General features: G+C 39.1%; 2 protein-coding genes across 2 annotated transcripts; both read right to left on the minus strand.

Annotated features, from left to right (window-relative positions):
* Positions 1-1,657: 1,657 nt before the first annotated feature.
* Positions 1,658-5,005, minus strand: LOC143421502 (uncharacterized). The gene is made up of 4 exons (XM_076890974.1): positions 3,882-5,005; positions 3,575-3,730; positions 3,398-3,490; positions 1,658-2,597 (listed from the first exon to the last, which is right to left on the minus strand). Exons 1-4 carry the CDS (start codon positions 3,918-3,920, stop codon positions 2,286-2,288), a joined length of 600 nt encoding a protein of 199 aa, XP_076747089.1. The 5' UTR covers positions 3,921-5,005; the 3' UTR covers positions 1,658-2,285.
* A 5,112-nt stretch (positions 5,006-10,117) lies between these two features.
* On the minus strand, positions 10,118-15,533 carry pheta1 (PH domain containing endocytic trafficking adaptor 1). The gene is made up of 3 exons (XM_004547100.4): positions 15,337-15,533; positions 14,766-14,877; positions 10,118-12,420 (listed from the first exon to the last, which is right to left on the minus strand). The coding sequence occupies exon 3, from the start codon at positions 12,386-12,388 to the stop codon at positions 11,492-11,494; it is 897 nt and encodes a 298-aa protein (XP_004547157.1). The 5' UTR covers positions 12,389-12,420; positions 14,766-14,877; positions 15,337-15,533; the 3' UTR covers positions 10,118-11,491.
* Positions 15,534-16,608: the final 1,075 nt, after the last annotated feature.

A 16,608-nucleotide genomic window follows, 5' to 3' on the forward strand; every position in this document is an offset into this window, starting at 1 on the left:
TCAGGTGTGTAATGTTGTTTGCTGTGGCTTTAACTCAGTAGATCTGTACTATGCTATACTTTAAAGTAAGGAGATCACTTAAATGTGACGTTAATATTTTCTCTTTCTCTCTAACACATAAGACAGGGGAAATAAAAACAAACGAAGACATATTTTATCTTGACCTACAATGGATTGTTGTGTTTTTCTGTTTTGTTTTTGCTTTTTACTTCTCTAGAGACCCGAAATCCGTTGTTTATTTCTTGTTTGATGGTAAAAACGTTAAATTATATTGCCAGGTATGAGTATAAAGTTTGAAGCTATTTGTGAAATACATATCTAAAATTGTTAAACAGCGACATCTAATGGTAGACGGCCTGCAGTGCATGAGGAGCGTGTGCCTGTTTATAGAAAACGTCTTTTTTACGGTATCATAAAGGGAAATCGGTTAAAAATCACTGGATATTTACACAATAAACTTACATTTCCTCGAGTCTATCCCTTCTGTCACTGAGCAAAGGCAGGATATACCTTGGACAGGTCACTAGCCCATCGATTCAGACGTAGCCACACTTACTGACATTTCAGAATCACAATTTAATCTAACATGCCTTTGTACTGAAGGAGGAAGCCAAAGCACCCGCAGAGAACCCAGCCAGCAGAGTCCAGGCATCAGACTGCATGACAGTGTTAATTTGGCACAGTCACATATTCCTTCAGTCTGCGATTACAGTAACAAACTTTTGGAGTTGTGAAAAAATGTACCCATCCAACTAGACTTTTAATGATACGTGCTAAAAATGAAAGCTGTCTCAATATTACATTTTGCAATTTGAAAAACAAACAAACAAACAAACATAAAATCACACTGTATCACTCCTACACTCAAAAAAATAAGTCATTGGATGAACTCAATTGGACTGATGGCAGGTTTTCCACGTAATACATCTATTTTGGTCCAACCTAATCTACATACATCATGACAATTCAATTAAATTGAGTCAGTAGAACACAATTTCGTAAATACTGCTAAAATGAAAAAAAGTACATTAAAATGATGTGAAAGGTTTTGGTTGGTTCAACTCAATACAATGTCATTCACTTGAGCTAGATTTTCATTGCATTGAAATCATTATTTTGAGTTCAACTAAATCATAATTTTCATTACCAGAAAACTAATTTAATTATTAAAATAATGACAAAATGAATTTGTTTTTACAACTCGGGTTTATTCACTTGAATTAAAAGCAGAAACAGAATATTTTGTAAATAAACATACATGTCACATGGTCAAATCAACCTTAACAAAAATCAAAGTGCTCACAAAAAAGTGCTGACGTACATTTGTAATGAATGTCAAATCTGAATAGCACACACCTCTGTACTACTAGGCAATACTGAAAACAAACTGGAATCTGTAAAATCAGATTTCACTTCAGAATCATTGTATATATTTATAGTGACACTTGCAAATTCACAATGATAACCTACTAAACATTGCAATTCACACCATAGTATGGCAGTCACTGAAGATTTGAAACAACCCAACAATACATAAATACACACATATATACATATATATGTGTGTGTGTGTGTGTGTGTGTGTGTGTGTGTGTGTGTGTGTGTGTGTGTGTGTGTGTGTGTGTGTGTGTGTGTGTTTTCATGACGAACATTTTTCTGTTACCAAGGGGGAGGTATTTTAATAAAAAAAAATCTTTGAACTTTACTTCTCCAAAACCAATTACATGTAAACATTTACAAGCTTATAAGAACGGGAAGACCAACTTTAAAACACTGGAAGACACAAAACTTGTCAACATTTTTCTATTACCTTTGCAAATCCCAAAAGCAATCAAAAAGAAAATGGTGGTTACAACCATGAAACTTTTTCTGAGCTAAATCCCCAGTCCTTTCATCCATCTATAGTAGTACAGATTAAAAGTCACATCACTCACAACAGAACAGCAGACAAAAATAGACAACTTCCATTTGGCCAAAAAAAAGAAAGAAAAAAAGGTCACAGTTTGAACAAAAGATATAAAATACTTGAAATGTGCAATTCACTTGTATTTTTATTTTTATTCCTATTTATTCTATTTATCCCCTTCGTATATTTTATTTATATTGTCTCTGTATTTATATATATGTGTGTGTGTATAACTCTGTAACTTCTGTCGGTGCTGTGCTTTTTTTGGAAATCGAATTTCCCAGAGGAACCCACCCGAGGGATTAATAAAGTTCTATCTAATCTAATCTAATCTAATCTAAAAAGGCCAAAATCAACTTTTGTGCTGGGTCTTGTTTGCCTAAGCAAACATCTTCATTTTCATTTGCTGCATCTTTGTACTGAGCCTTTGTCCATCCAGATTCATCAAAATCTTCTGACAGAACTCAAAAGTGTACTTGTGGTCATTTGGATAGCTCAGATCAAGTGCATAAATCAGTCCAAAGAGGACGATGAATGCCATGATGACACTACCGAGGTTGTTCATAACTGTAGTACCTTCAATGACAACTCCAACATCCTCTGGCTCCTGAATCCCTTCTCTTCTGATGGTGTAAATACCCATGACAGTTGCTGCAGTGGACCTCAACCGTTCATCCTCAGTGGAGGAGGTCTGAAAAACAGGTTGTTTCAGGTTTAAGGGCTCTGTCACTTGGAAGGGGACATATTATGCAAAACTCAGCTTTTGTATCCTTTTGTGCTGAAACATGGGTCTCTACCACCTCTATAAACACTCCAAACATAAATAAAACCCGTCAATCTGTTTCCTATCAATAGTTTGGGTTCAGGTATTATGTACCTGCCTTAGGGAGGGGCTTGATATAGAGCAGCAGCTCCTCCAGTGTCTATCAGTGTGTATGTGTGTGTGTGTGTGTGTGTGGGCTGGGTCAATTTCCCTTATTTCATCACAATTGGGAACCTTTTGAAACAGCTTGTTTTATGCACATTATTCCTGAAACCAGGAGATTGCTGTAATGGCAGTGACACTAGTTAGTGTCTTTATGCAATCTGCTGTGTTCCTTATAATGAAGACTTTTTACTAATTGGCATAATAAACTGAACTCCATTGGAGTGTTTACTTTCTGAAGTGCCTTGAGATGACTGTTGTTGTGATATACCGCTATATAAATAAACTGAATTGAAACACTGACAGAAAATGGATGAATGTTTTGTCCACATTTACTGTGTTTATAGAGGCAGTAGATACCTACACGGCAGCACCAAAAGAATGAACAATTGAATTTTTGCTGAAACTGTCCCCTTAAAAAGTGCTCTCCAGTGCAAGTTTTAACAATGACTATTAAGAATAATACATATTTCACAATTATATTGTCTCTTTTGAATATATGAGGATTTTGTGTGCGATGAACCTAACTCAAATTGAATCTAGAAAAGAAAGTGTGATAAGCGTACCAGATACTCCTTGAACAGTAGGTCTGGATCTTCATTAAAGTAGATCACCAGGCTTTTAAGAGTATGCTCCCTCTTTATGTCGATGTCATCATACTAATGCAAGGGTGGAAAAAAAAGGGTGAAAAAAATGGAATTGATTGATTGCATTTAATTGATGGGTTTATCATTAGTACCGACCAAACTACTGATCGCCATGATATCCTTGATCTTTTGGCCCTTTGCTCCTTTGCTCCCCTGAAAAATTTGCATCAGCTTGTCTGTTAAATAGTCCAGCTGAGCCAAGAACTTCGCCTGCAGGGGTTTTGTAGTGATCTGCAGGAACTCTGCATTCACCTGGAAATAAAACATACATAAATATAGTAAACTAGAAGTTTAAATACAGACTGCTGAATCAACACACTGAAAGTTGCTAAACATTTGAACCATCAGTGAAGTTTGTCAAGACCTAAACTGTTTTTAGCTGAGTTTAGGAATATATCGCCACCTGTTGCTTTGGCATGTTCCTAGCAGCGTTTTCCTTCATTTTTGCGTTTACCTGTGGACGGGATTATTTTTTAAAACGAAAACGGAAAATCTCCGTTTTCAAAAATACCTGTGTAAGTGTGGACGTAGCCGAAATCTTTTATAATAATAAATAGGTTTGAACGTCATGGGAGTGCGCATTGTGCTGCCTGCAGTTACTCTTCCGGCCACATGGTTCGCTTTTGGTAGCACCCTCAGTAAACTATGTAGTGCTTTTAAAGACACCTCAAAACGATACTTTCTACTAGAAAATGGCATATAATAATAAACACAGAATACATAATTTTTAGATTATAAAAAGAAAACAGTAAGAAAGAAGTTAGCTATAGGACATCATCTTTCATTGAGCACAATGGCTAGCTGCTAATAAGCTAGCACACGCTCCGACTTAAAAGTTAGCAGCTACACAATTTCTCCTCTAAAACAAGGCACTTTTGAAAAGACCTGGCTATATTGTAAAAAAAAAATAGTATTCAAGCAGAGAAGAGAATGGTAGCACCACCAAAAGTTCAAAAAACAACTGTTACAAGCTTCTATGATAAATAGCATTGCCATAGATTTAGCTGATAAAGAAATACACAATTGGATATATGAAAAAATAATATGTTACCTTACCTGAAGGTGTAGTTTTATCCAAAAAGTACAGAGAGGCCAAGAGCAGCTGGATTCGTTTAGGTGATCCTGAAAGAGCGCAAAATTTTCAAAGAAGGCGGACCGTTGTGTAACTCAGTAACTTTGTGTTCTTGTGACAAAGACTGCTTTGAGAGAAAATAATTTAGGTTCACCACACGAATAATAATTGCAGTAATGCTGGAGTGCTACATTTGCGTTGAATGAGATTAAAAATAATGTTTAAGCTTAAAGAGGGGCTTGAATTTATTTCTTTGAGTTTACAAATACTTAAGTGCAAAAATGCACTCCTCCTACCCCCAGTGCCCCAACAAACTCATTCATTTTGTGTTCAGAATCAGCCTCTGCTGGTTTTGAATAATTTTAGGTTTACACAAAGAAAATCAAATTAATTTGGTATTTTTTAATTGCATTTGTGAACAACTAACATAATTTGCATGTGTTCTTTGAAAGGAGGACCTGAATCTGTTTTTTGAGTGTACCCCTTTTCTGCGCAAGTCATTCATGTATCAGTGATAATGGTGTTATGCACTAATGAAAACTAACGGAACTGAACCGTGTAACCAAAAAGTGATTTGAATGGAGATGAGACTTCATGACAAAATTAAGAAACCAAAAAAAAAGAGCAAAAGTCAGCTATTGTGGTTGTAGATATATGCTAATGGCTGCAAGTGTAATAATGTAATTGTGAATATAACACAACGCACACATAATGTGAACAGCTCCATGACTGGATATGCTAGAATTTCCGTGTCAGCAATTTTAAATTTGAAAAGTCTCTCAGTTTTAACATCCAAAGTTTAATAATAAATATTTATATAAACCAAGAGCACCACACACATTTTTGTGTGAGTTCCCCTTATCTAGAGATTTTCTACCAGTCTGCCGTGGTGAGAACGGTATGTTGTGCTCTGGGAGCAGCATTGGAGCAGACTCAATAAAGTAATTAGTGAGTCTTACTCTGGGATTTCCTGCAAAGTGGGAAAACACTTGAAGTTAAACAAACTGTTATCCATCATGGGCAATACTGAAGGCCCTCTGCATCACTGCACAGACAGCAGAATCAGCTCTGCTGCCACAAGGACAGACACAGAAAAGTTTTCATACGTCATGCAATAAATCTACAATGCAACCTTGAACGTACTGAAATTGAGCATGAGCTACAAGAGTACAAAAAAAGGCTAACTATGCGTTTTCATGCTCATGTTTTTCATTCCCTCTTTTCCAATCTCTCCTTCTGTGCTCCATGTTTCTTCTAGAGGAGTCAGCATTATGCCGATTGACTCCACTAGAAGCATGTAAAGGCTTTACAGAAAGAAAGAGCAAGCCCACATGCACTTCCCCTTTTCGGTGCTCACCATGAACCCTGCAGAGTCACGCCTGAGAGGTCCGTCAGCTCTCTTGTGTTTGCTGTGACTTTGCTGCTCAAGTTCAATGCATGTTCACTGACGGTTCGCTGCAGGCCGAAAATGACCTTCAGGCCACCGGGAAATGCTCTGGCAGTTTGCAGGTTTTGAAGAACCTCACACATCTATTCTCTGAAAAGCAGAAATAGATCTTTAAAGAATGATTTAATTTCACTGCAATTTAGAAATGCAGCTGGTGAGACAAAGTGTGAATATGTGTTTATGTGTTACTGTTTAGATCTCCTCTAGTGAGCAGAAGAGCTCACAAAGATGCAGGAGAGATGTGTGCAGTCTGTGTCTGTATAGCTATTTAATATGACTGTATGCATTCAGACTCATACTGTACCAAGACTGATATAAAAGCTAGGAAGTGGCAATAAAAACTAAAAACCAAACTAGGTGTAAAACCTTTGCAATTAAAATTTCAAAAACTAGAAAAGATAATAGTCAGGTGCATTTCCCTTAATGTCTTGATATGATATACATGCATATTCAAATACAACTAAAAAACACTGAAACAAGAAGCTCGCCCTCGAAACTAAATTAGGAGAAAAGTGAAATGAACTTCAAGAAAAATGCATGTGTGTGTGTTTCTGTGTGTGTCTTTTTTATGTGCTGCAGAGCTAATGGCAACCCAACGAAAGAGACGTCTCTCTTCTGTATTGAAAATGTCAAACATGCACCATTAAAGAATTTCTTAATCCTTTTGCAAGTGAGAAACTGAGCGCATCAGACACCAGACATACAGTTATATAAAATGTGCTTCTCCATTTCTGGAAGAGAAAAAAAGAGACAAACAGTAAAAATAATCATCTAATCCACTGTCGTCCTAAATGTCTTACTACTTACATGGTAGTATTCAGTTCATGAAGGCACTAATAGGTCAGGAGGTGCAGGTAAATAGAGCAGGCAGTAAGCAACACTTGCAACCCTGCAAGACTAACGTGTCGCAGAAGCTCTGCAAATAAGGCATTGAGCCCAAGGCTAGCTGCACCTCACTGAGTGTGCAGTCACAACAAGCAAAGTAAGTAGTTTCTTGACCAGTTAAAGTTTGAGACAGACACCAGATCGCAGCAAAACACATCTCTTCATGTATCATAACAACGTTCTCTCAGGTGGCAGTTGCATGGGGGATGTGGATGGGTGGCATGCATTAATGATATTCATGAGCAGAAGTCTGGAAGGACTTCACACAGAACATTCAGATTAATTAAGAGAGGGAACTCTGAAGTCCAGTGATCAGTTTGTTTATTACTCTACCTTATGTTTATGAGTTTATCAATTACCTGTACATAACTTATAGTTAACTATGCCACATCATACCTGAGCATTTTAATTCTGCTGTGCTTTTTAGCTCTCATATTTATATGGTTTCTGTTCTGATAATCAAGACATAAGGCACTCTGCAGATCTGCAGTAATATGCACAGCGAGGCAGTAAAATACAAGCTTGTGACTGGAGTACAAATACTTTAGTTTTCCCATTTTGTGTGAATTTAGGCTATACTTCCTCTGAATTATACCTCAAAGGGAAATAATACATATTTTGTACAGAATACGGTACATTTCTATAGATTAAAGCACCGAAAGACTGACAGGTAAGATATTTTTGTGCTGCAGAGTGGTGATAGAGTATTGATGATATTTTAAATACATGTTGCCGGTGACATTTACATAATTTTATTCAAGTAAGGTTTTGAATGGAGTCTTTTTATGCATTTGACATGCTCACAGGCAGCTCAAAAGAAGAAGTTTTGACACAGCCAGGTGAGACTGCCAAAAGATGAAGCTGTGCAAGCAGAGTGGAACAGGAGAGATGAAGGTAAGAGAGTCCAGTTGAAAATCACAATGTGGTTTGCTTTAGTCTGCTCTACTTGCCTGCATTTTTGTAAAAGTCATGCCACTAAAGGTGGAGCAGTAGACAGAATTCCTATTAAAGCTTCAGGTGCTGAACTGTGAATTGTAATTCACCCACAATGCACAAAAGTTCTACACGGGAAGCAAAGCACGCCTGTGGGGGGAAATAAAGGTGGCGACTTACCTGGAAAAGTTCAGTGCTTCTTAATTGAAGTTTTGACAAAACTCCTGGTGAAAATGAGTAAAGGTTTTGGAGTCTCGAAAGGAAGGAAAGCAGCTTCAGCGACCAGGTCACAATGCTACAGCCACAGGCGAGAAAGCAGTGATGGTACCGAAAGCGTAGTGATTCTGCTGCTTTGACCTTCATGTCTCAGCTCTCACACTGCCACAGAAAATACACAAAATATAGAGAAGATCCCTCAAAACCCTTTCCGATGATTGTTTAAAAAACAGGTTAAATGGGCCCCTTTTTCTGCACACATGAGATCTGATCATGAGACTATTTCCATATTTCAGCGCCAGTGCTGACTCACACAGACCTGTCTACGATTCACCAGACTGTAATTCAGATTCTCCCAAAATGTTAAAAGGGGTTGACTTTAGTTTGCTGCCTCTGGCTGCTTTTAGGATTATTTCCGATGAGCAGAACTGTGCTAAGGGGGCCTGCTACCTGACCTGCATGTAAACCGCTTTGCAAATCAACACCTCGTACCCCAAAGGGCTGTTAATAAAATTCCTTAAAACCGTTTGTTCCATCTACGAAAAAAAATCTGTGCAGAATTAAACATAGACAACAATATTGTTAGAATATGAGCGAATCATATGAACCATATGAAGGTGAGTGACCTTCATATAGTTTCTGTAACCTGGAGGATATTGGACAGGCTGTGGAGGATGGAGGATTTAAACAGGTTCAAACTCGCTTGAATACTTTTATATTATTTTAATTTTGCTCATTAGGCATAAATCTGAACATAATGAATAACATTTGGTCAACTTTGATAATCAGGCAGTGAACATAAAGGTCTAAAACAGGGAGAATTACTGATGGATATTTTCAGAGGCCTTGGGAAAGATATGAGTGAGAAAGACAAGCTATAAACAGGGGTACAGAAAAGCAATGATATGAGTTATAACTGTAGAGATGAGACTCAAGTTTTGCTTTTCTTCCTGGTAATTACAATATAATACAATTAGCTTGGGTTCTGCTGAAAACAAGCAGCAGGAGGAGCAGCAATAAAGGCTGCTGCTGTACTAGGCTTCTATTAGTCGATCTCCTCAAATGAAAAAATTCAGTATAGCATTGTTAATTCTGTCAACCACACAATTGCTGCAGATTTTTTGGTGGCACATCCATGACACAAGTGTCCCGCTCCACCACATCACAAGGAACTCTACTGGACTGGGATGTGGTGACTGTACAGTGAACAACTTGTTGTGATCAAAAACTAGTTTGAGATGATTAAAGCTTTACCAACTGGCGTGATATCCTGCTGGAAGGAGCCCTCAGAAGATTTGATCATCAAGGAATGGTCGGCAACAATACTCAGATAGGCTGTGGGATGTAAATGATCCTCATATTTGCTTTGCTTGGCCTAAGCAAATATGTCCCACACCATTACTCATCAGCCTGATGTGCTAATCAGGCTGATCAGTGCTTAATTTTGACCATGATCTGAATGTTGCACTAGAAATTAATTTTTTAATTTTCCAACTTAGGTGAATTAGTCTGATAGTTATTACAGCTATCATAGTTAGTTATCACCTATTCTTAGTTGTCAGGAGTGGCACTCGGCATGGTCTTCTGCTGCTGTAACCCATCTGCTTTAGGGTTAGATGTGTTCTGCATTCAGATATTCTTTTCTGGGTACCTTGGATGTAAAAAGTGATTTATTGAATTCCTGTTGCCTTCCCATTCTCCTGTGAACTCTGAAATGAGCAAGGAATTTCTGCCCAAAGACCTGCTGCTCACTGGACGCATCCTTTTTCTCACCAGCCTCTTTAAACCCTAAAGATAGTGTGGGGGAAATCCCAGATCAACCATGCTCAGTTTGAACTTCATGAGGTTGCCTTGACCATGTCTACGTGACTAAATGCTTTGAGTTGCTGCCATGCAATTGACTGATCAGATACTTATGTTAAAGAGCGTGCCTAGCAAAATGGCTGACACGCACAAGCAAACAAAATGTGCAACTGTGTGCGAAAACAGACTGACTCACATTTACAAATTATGTCTAATTAGGTGAAAACGGTTAAATGTTTAGACAAAAATATCCTAAAGAAATTCAGAGAAACTGTAATATGTATAATAAAGTTTATTTATGCAGCACTTTTTTAAACAAAGATACAAAGTGCTTCGCAGAAACAAATTAAACAGAAAGCATAAAAATGTGGAAATGAACAGAATATTAAAGACATTCATAAAAGCTTTCAGTAAAAGGAAGTTTGAAGCAGACAGAGTCAGTCAATATCTGCAGAAGTGATTACTGTATCAAAGTTATATGCATTGATCCCAACTACTATAGAGGACATGACCTCTTTAATCATTAGTGCATAATATGGAAATAAGTAGCCTAGTAATGAAATGAAAACACATTTTTTGTGCCTTATATTGTTGTGGTTAGAGGAATTTTGCCTGTTTCAAGAATGACAACGAAATATCTGAGGTAATATTGGACCTCAAGTAGACTGTGGCACTTCTCACCCTCGTTATTTAAAGATTTGAAGGGCCAGGTCACCCAGATCAATAAAAATACTGGCGATGGCCATACACAGTACATACACCTGCACCTTACTATAGTGAATTATCTCAGCGTTACGGGAGTTTGACCAAAACAGAAAATCCTGAATATATAACTTGAAATATGAAAACTGTCCTGGAGCCCAAGTCATTAGGTTGAACACGATTCAAAAACAGTCCAGCAGCTTTGAAAAGTTGCATCACCAAAAGGGGTGAAAGCTGGACAGCACAAAACTGGGACTTCAATCATAAAGCTGCAGAATTGTCTTTGCACTATAGCGTGGTTAATGTGACATAACAACTTCAAACTCTGTGGATTTGTCTTGTGCAACGTCTCCAGATTGTTATTACACAACAGAAATCACCTCATGCTTTTCCTTTTCCTTATAAAAAGACTTTCCTGTTGTGACCTTATCAGTTACCTGTTGTTTTATTGCAATGTCCACATGATTAGCAAAGTAATTTGCATGTACAATCTCTGCAGAATGATAAGGAAGGAATGAGAAACGTCATGGTTCTTATTAAGGGAAAAAGGTCACAGCAAATATAAAGCTGCATTATTTTATTTGTATCTAATAAAGGATCAATCAAGGCTAAACTCATTGCATCATTTTTGAAAAACTGATGATTGTAATACAAGAATTATGATTTTAAAATTGCAATTGGGAAATATAACTCGGTTTGTGGACAAAGAGCATATTTTGTGTTTTTTGGCTTATACAAAGGATAGTGTTAACATTTATGGCAGTTTTTCCCCTCTGACAGGATTTTAAAATAATCTCAAATGCTTTTTTTCCTTCATTTGCCATTAGTTAAGACTGCAGTTAAGTCTCCATTCAGTCACTTCACTCTATTGCTGGGTTCAGATAGGTGAAGCACTGCAGAATGATCAGGAAGGAATGATATACTGTGGAAAAAGAGGCGATCTACCTCAGTAAGCTTACTGGCTCTGAAGCCACTGCACTCTCAGTTCCTCCACCTCTTTGCCGTACCAGTCATGGAGTTTGGAGAAGCAGCCGGTTCCAGGGCATACGGGGCTTTCCAGAGAAGCACCTTTTCTCCGGGGAGGCACAGGCGGAGCCCTCGCTCCATCAGCTCCGTATCCAGTGACATTTGCAGGGTCCCCGGAGCTTTCCCATACCGCACAGGATGAAGCTCCCTCCACAAAGCCGTTAGCCAAGGCAGCTGGTGGTTTACTCCATGCAACACCATTCTCCTTGGAGGGCCCAGAGATGAGCTGCAGCTCATCCTGTTGGTTCTTCTGGGCAGAGAAGGAGGCTGACATGGGAGGGACACTTGATGATGACGATGATATGGAGGACGAGGAAGATGAAGAAGAAGATGCTCCAGACCTGGACCGTCCCATATGGTTTCGCTTTGAGGACTTGGGCCTGCCCTGCAGGTTTCCAACTCCAGCCCCAACAAAGCTGCCTCCGGCAGCCTCCTGGATCTCCTCCAGCTGCCTCTCCAGCTCTTTCACCACCAGCCTCATGTAGTCAAAGCTGGCCCTTGACAGCGCTTTCACCCAGGACTCCATGGCTGCTTGGTTCTCAGCAGCCATCTTGTACACACGAGCTTTGGCGCAATCAAACTTGATGGCAAAGGCGAACTCCTCGGTCGACTCACACAGCTCCACGGTGCATCCTTCAAGAACGATGACGCCAATGGGCTCTCGGCTGTCGCGCTCTTCGAAGTAGAAGAGCATGTTACCCTTCAGGACAAACCAACGGCGGTGATAAGCAGTGTTGCGCTCCCCCTTTTTGAACAGGAAGCCCGTCTTGTCTGGTGGTGAATCACAGGTGGCGTAGTGCGCCATGCTGCGCTCGTTCAGCTTCATCTTCTCCCCTCCTCCGTTTCAGATTTATTTACCTAAGAATATTACAAAGTCAGAGGTCATCACAAGGTTAAATTTATCAGCTCATACTCAAAAGGTACAACAAGAACCTGCACAGTGTACTTCCTGCCAACTTTAACTTGTGCTTATCTATGTTTGCTGAAAGAAAAAAAAAACGTTATCACAGTACCATACTAAATTGTGGTTCACTGACACTGTAAAGTAGTTATAATAAGTTCTTCAATAACAGTCTATTTGCATTTCTCCTTTCAGAAAAGGTCAGAGCCGTGGGGCAGGAGTTAAAAACGAGTGACTGAATTTTGCACTCTTGGGAACTTTAGAAAGGGCACATGCTTGCAAAGTGGACTTCAACCTATTCCTGTTCTTCTTCTCCCCGCTGAGACATCCTGCCAATGTAAACACTGTCCATTTACTTTGTTTTGCCTGTCATAACACCAACAGAGCGCTGTAGCACACATAAATACTGCAACCCCCTGCAGGTGCAAGACAAATTGAAAGTCTAACTTGCACAGCATGGACAGATTAGTGCGTTACATGCTGTTTAATCACATGTTCAACTGTAAACTGGGGCTCAGATTATCTCCTGCTAATCCAATTTTACTCTTGTTAGGAAACAGAAGTAAGGCACTTTATTATTTTGATGGTAGTTAATAGCTTGTTTGTATTATAGCTTTCGCTTTTTGGTAATGAAGCTATTATCTGAGGACCATGAGAGTAAGCTGGAAGGGAAACTTGTCTGGGAGGCAGTGGAAGTCATTGAGGAAGATGTGGTGGAAGATCGGGCTGGAAAAAGGAAGACAGTGGCGCGTAGGAAGGTGGTGGAGCAGGATGTCCACGTTGGTGTATTCTCTGTAGCTCCTTGATGGTCAAGCAAGGCTCCTCCGAGTGCTCGAGATTCCTTCATTTTCTAGTCCTTGAAATTCTACAAATGTTTTTTCTTTTCTTTTCCTTTTTAAAATTTAAACTAGATGTGTACTGCCTTAGGATATAGGGGAAACCCCACGTCGATAGTTTTCCCAAAATGGGCATCAATACCCCATCAGACAAATTCACCTTTGCACATGCTATAACTCATGTTTCTTATTTTCTTCCAACATCAGAATAAAAACAGGAGAAACCAATTAAAAAGCTTCAGGTTCATTGAGTGTGCACTAAGTTTATTATAGTTCATTAAAACTATAATAACTTAGATATGAAACAGTATTTTAGTTAACTGAGATATAAGTACTTTCCAAAGGTCTCTAGTCACCCCACATGTCTATATATATTTTGCAAGGACAATGGTAAACAGTTGCAGTGATTTACTGAAACATGCAAACATGACAGGAAATACAGCTTATACAGTGTCGAAGACATTCAGAGCTCCTCTCTGGATGTTGGCTGCCTTTTGTTGTGTTCTTTGTTAAGATCATTGTTTCAGTAATCACTAATAATTGCTTCCATCAGACCCGTTTCCACTGATTTTCAGTTCTTCTGTAATTTGGCATTCCTTTGCCTTTTGTGTTTCCCTTCCTTAAAAAAATGGCTTATTGACTGCCATTCTTCCACTGAGGCCATTTCTGATAAGGCTTCATGGAAGAATAGATGGATCAACTAAAGAGCCAGATGCATCCCTCAGATCTTGTGTCAGATTTCTTTTCTGTTTCTTTGGAGCACTGTTCATCATTTTTAGATACTGTTCATCTGCCGTAGTTTTTTTTTTTTTTTTAAACCTGCCTCTTCTTTTTTCCTCCTCTTGTCCAGTTTCCTCATGTGCTTTAGGGACACACTGTATACCATGCTTTCAGCTACTAGCTCTTTTGGAATCAACCTTTGGTGCAAGCATATCATTTGTGTGCCTTTCAGACTGTTATCTTTGGCATTTTTCACAGATTCATATGAGGAAATGGGAACAAATTAGGTGTCTTTGCAACAGCCTGCTAGTAACAAATTTCCTGACGACACAATTTAAAATTGGTTCTTTGCCAAGTTGTCAGACAAGTTGTAGACAGAACCCTGGTTCATCCTTTGAGTCAGGTGCCTTTTTTTATGCTTTAATGACTCATAGGTTAGTGTTAAGTGACCTAACAAACAAGTAAAAGACTTCCCTGAAAATGAGTGAAAAAGAGCCAAAGAAAAACTTTGAGAGACATTCGGAAAGCCTCGACAGCCAATGCTCCAGACCATTTAAAAAAAGAAAGGAATAACAAAAGTGTTTGTAACACAGATTCTTAACTTCTTAAATCTACTCCTGAAAAATTAATATGCAAGTAAGGAAAAAGTATAAGTAAGAGTTTAAAACAGCTGAAATTAGACTAAAAAGAAAATAAAAACATGTCTTGCTTACTGACCGTCCAAACAAAACCCATCCCTCACTTACGTGCTTGTCTCATATCCAGCCGACATCCACGTCCGTCCTCCCATCACATCTGGAGCGCTTAACTGAACAGTCTCCCACTTCTTCTGACTTCTTCGCCCTTCTCGACTAAATACTAAAAAAGACCAAAGTAACGAGTTTTATTTCACGTTTATTTTACACTCAGGAAGCCGCATAAACGACAGAATCCAAGAGGAAGCGGCCAGTTCAGCGTCCTCGCTCGTTTTAGACGTTAAGAGGATTATTAGCCGCAAGTTTTTTCCACCGCTTCGTGCTTTTTTTGGAGCGAGTGATTCACCATCAAGGAGGGCTGACTGGTCACAAGCATTTGACACATCAGCACTTTACAGGAATTCGTGCTGGCCTTCAGTAACACAGCGAGAGCAACACGAACGAGCGTGCTTGAAGGCACATCTCTCAGTGCCAACTAGCTTCACGCCTTTAGCCTCTTTCGTGGAAACAAACATGCATCCAACGTCTATCCAGCCGGCAGACTGCAGACGAGCTGCTAGAGGTGGACTCTCACAAGTTAGGACAATATTATAATAACCAGCTAAGTGTTAGTATTCATTACCTGCGCGTAAACAGAAAACCTCCCTCTTCTTCCAAGCGGATAGTCCCACAGTTTTTTTTTTCTTTTTTTGCTTTTCCCTTTCTCTCTTCCTCGCCTCTTTCTTTTTTCTTCTTTTCCCCCGGTCACGTGACACACTAACAGAGCGCGCGTTGTGCCTAACCCTGCCAGCTTGACAGGGCGGGGTGATCACTTCACTTTAGCTCTCGTGAAACAGCCGTCATCCGGATAAGCAGTAAATAAAACAGGCGCGCCTGTCTGTGCCCTTGGAAAGGTGGCTGCTGTCTTCTCCACCTGCACGGATGGAGCATTGCTGAATATACAGGTCTGTGCAAAAGTCTCGAGTCACCTGTCATTCCTTTATATTTAGGGTTTAAATAGAGTTTGTATTTAAAAAGAAAATGTATTGAACAATAATTCACCTGGATTTCCTAAGGTCTTTCAAAGTTCCTCTTTATGTCTTTATGCCTGACCATTTTCATAGACATTATTTTTGTTTATTGGGCAACTTAACACTGAGCTATGAATCATTCAAGCATGAAAAAGGCACCTAACTCAAGGAATTAACCAGTGTTGTGTCTACATCACAAACAACTTGGCAAAGAACCGGTTTTAAAATGTATCTCTTTAGGCACTTTGTTACCAGCAGCCTGTTGTAAAAAGATACAATTTGTTCCCATTTCATTAATTATATCTACCTGAAATACCAACAATAACACAGTTTGAAAGGCTTCAAATAGTATTTGGTACTAACATTCCCAAAAATCTATTAGCCTGAAACTTGGAATACCTCAGCACTTTGTGCAGTGTGGCCTTAAAAAATGGAGGAAATTGGACGAACGGAGAACAAAAGATGATCTGACAGGCCTAAAAAAACTCTCTATAAGTGATATCCTTAAGAAAAAAATCTAGCAACAGGATCCTGAGAGATCCCTTCAGATGATCCAGCTAATGTTTGGAAATGGTCTCAGTGGAAGGATGGCTGACATGAACCCTTTCTTAAGCAGGGAGAAAAGGCTGAGGTATGCCACATTTCACAAGAACTGGACTGAAAAGCAATGGCAACAGGACTTGTGGAGTGATGAATCCAAATTTGCTTCAGTAATATTGATGCAGTGATCTTGACGGACAAAAGACACCCAACATCCAAAAGACTCCTTTAAGAAACCTGGTTAACTATTCCTGAAGAAATAACAAGAAAGCCTTTCTAACCGAGTTCAGGCTATGATGCACAGCAAAATTGATCATATTAGACGTCAATTTTCAAGCTTGTTG

This window comes from Maylandia zebra, linkage group LG12 (assembly GCF_041146795.1).
Source record: "Maylandia zebra isolate NMK-2024a linkage group LG12, Mzebra_GT3a, whole genome shotgun sequence".
Lineage (NCBI taxonomy): Eukaryota > Metazoa > Chordata > Actinopteri > Cichliformes > Cichlidae > Maylandia > Maylandia zebra.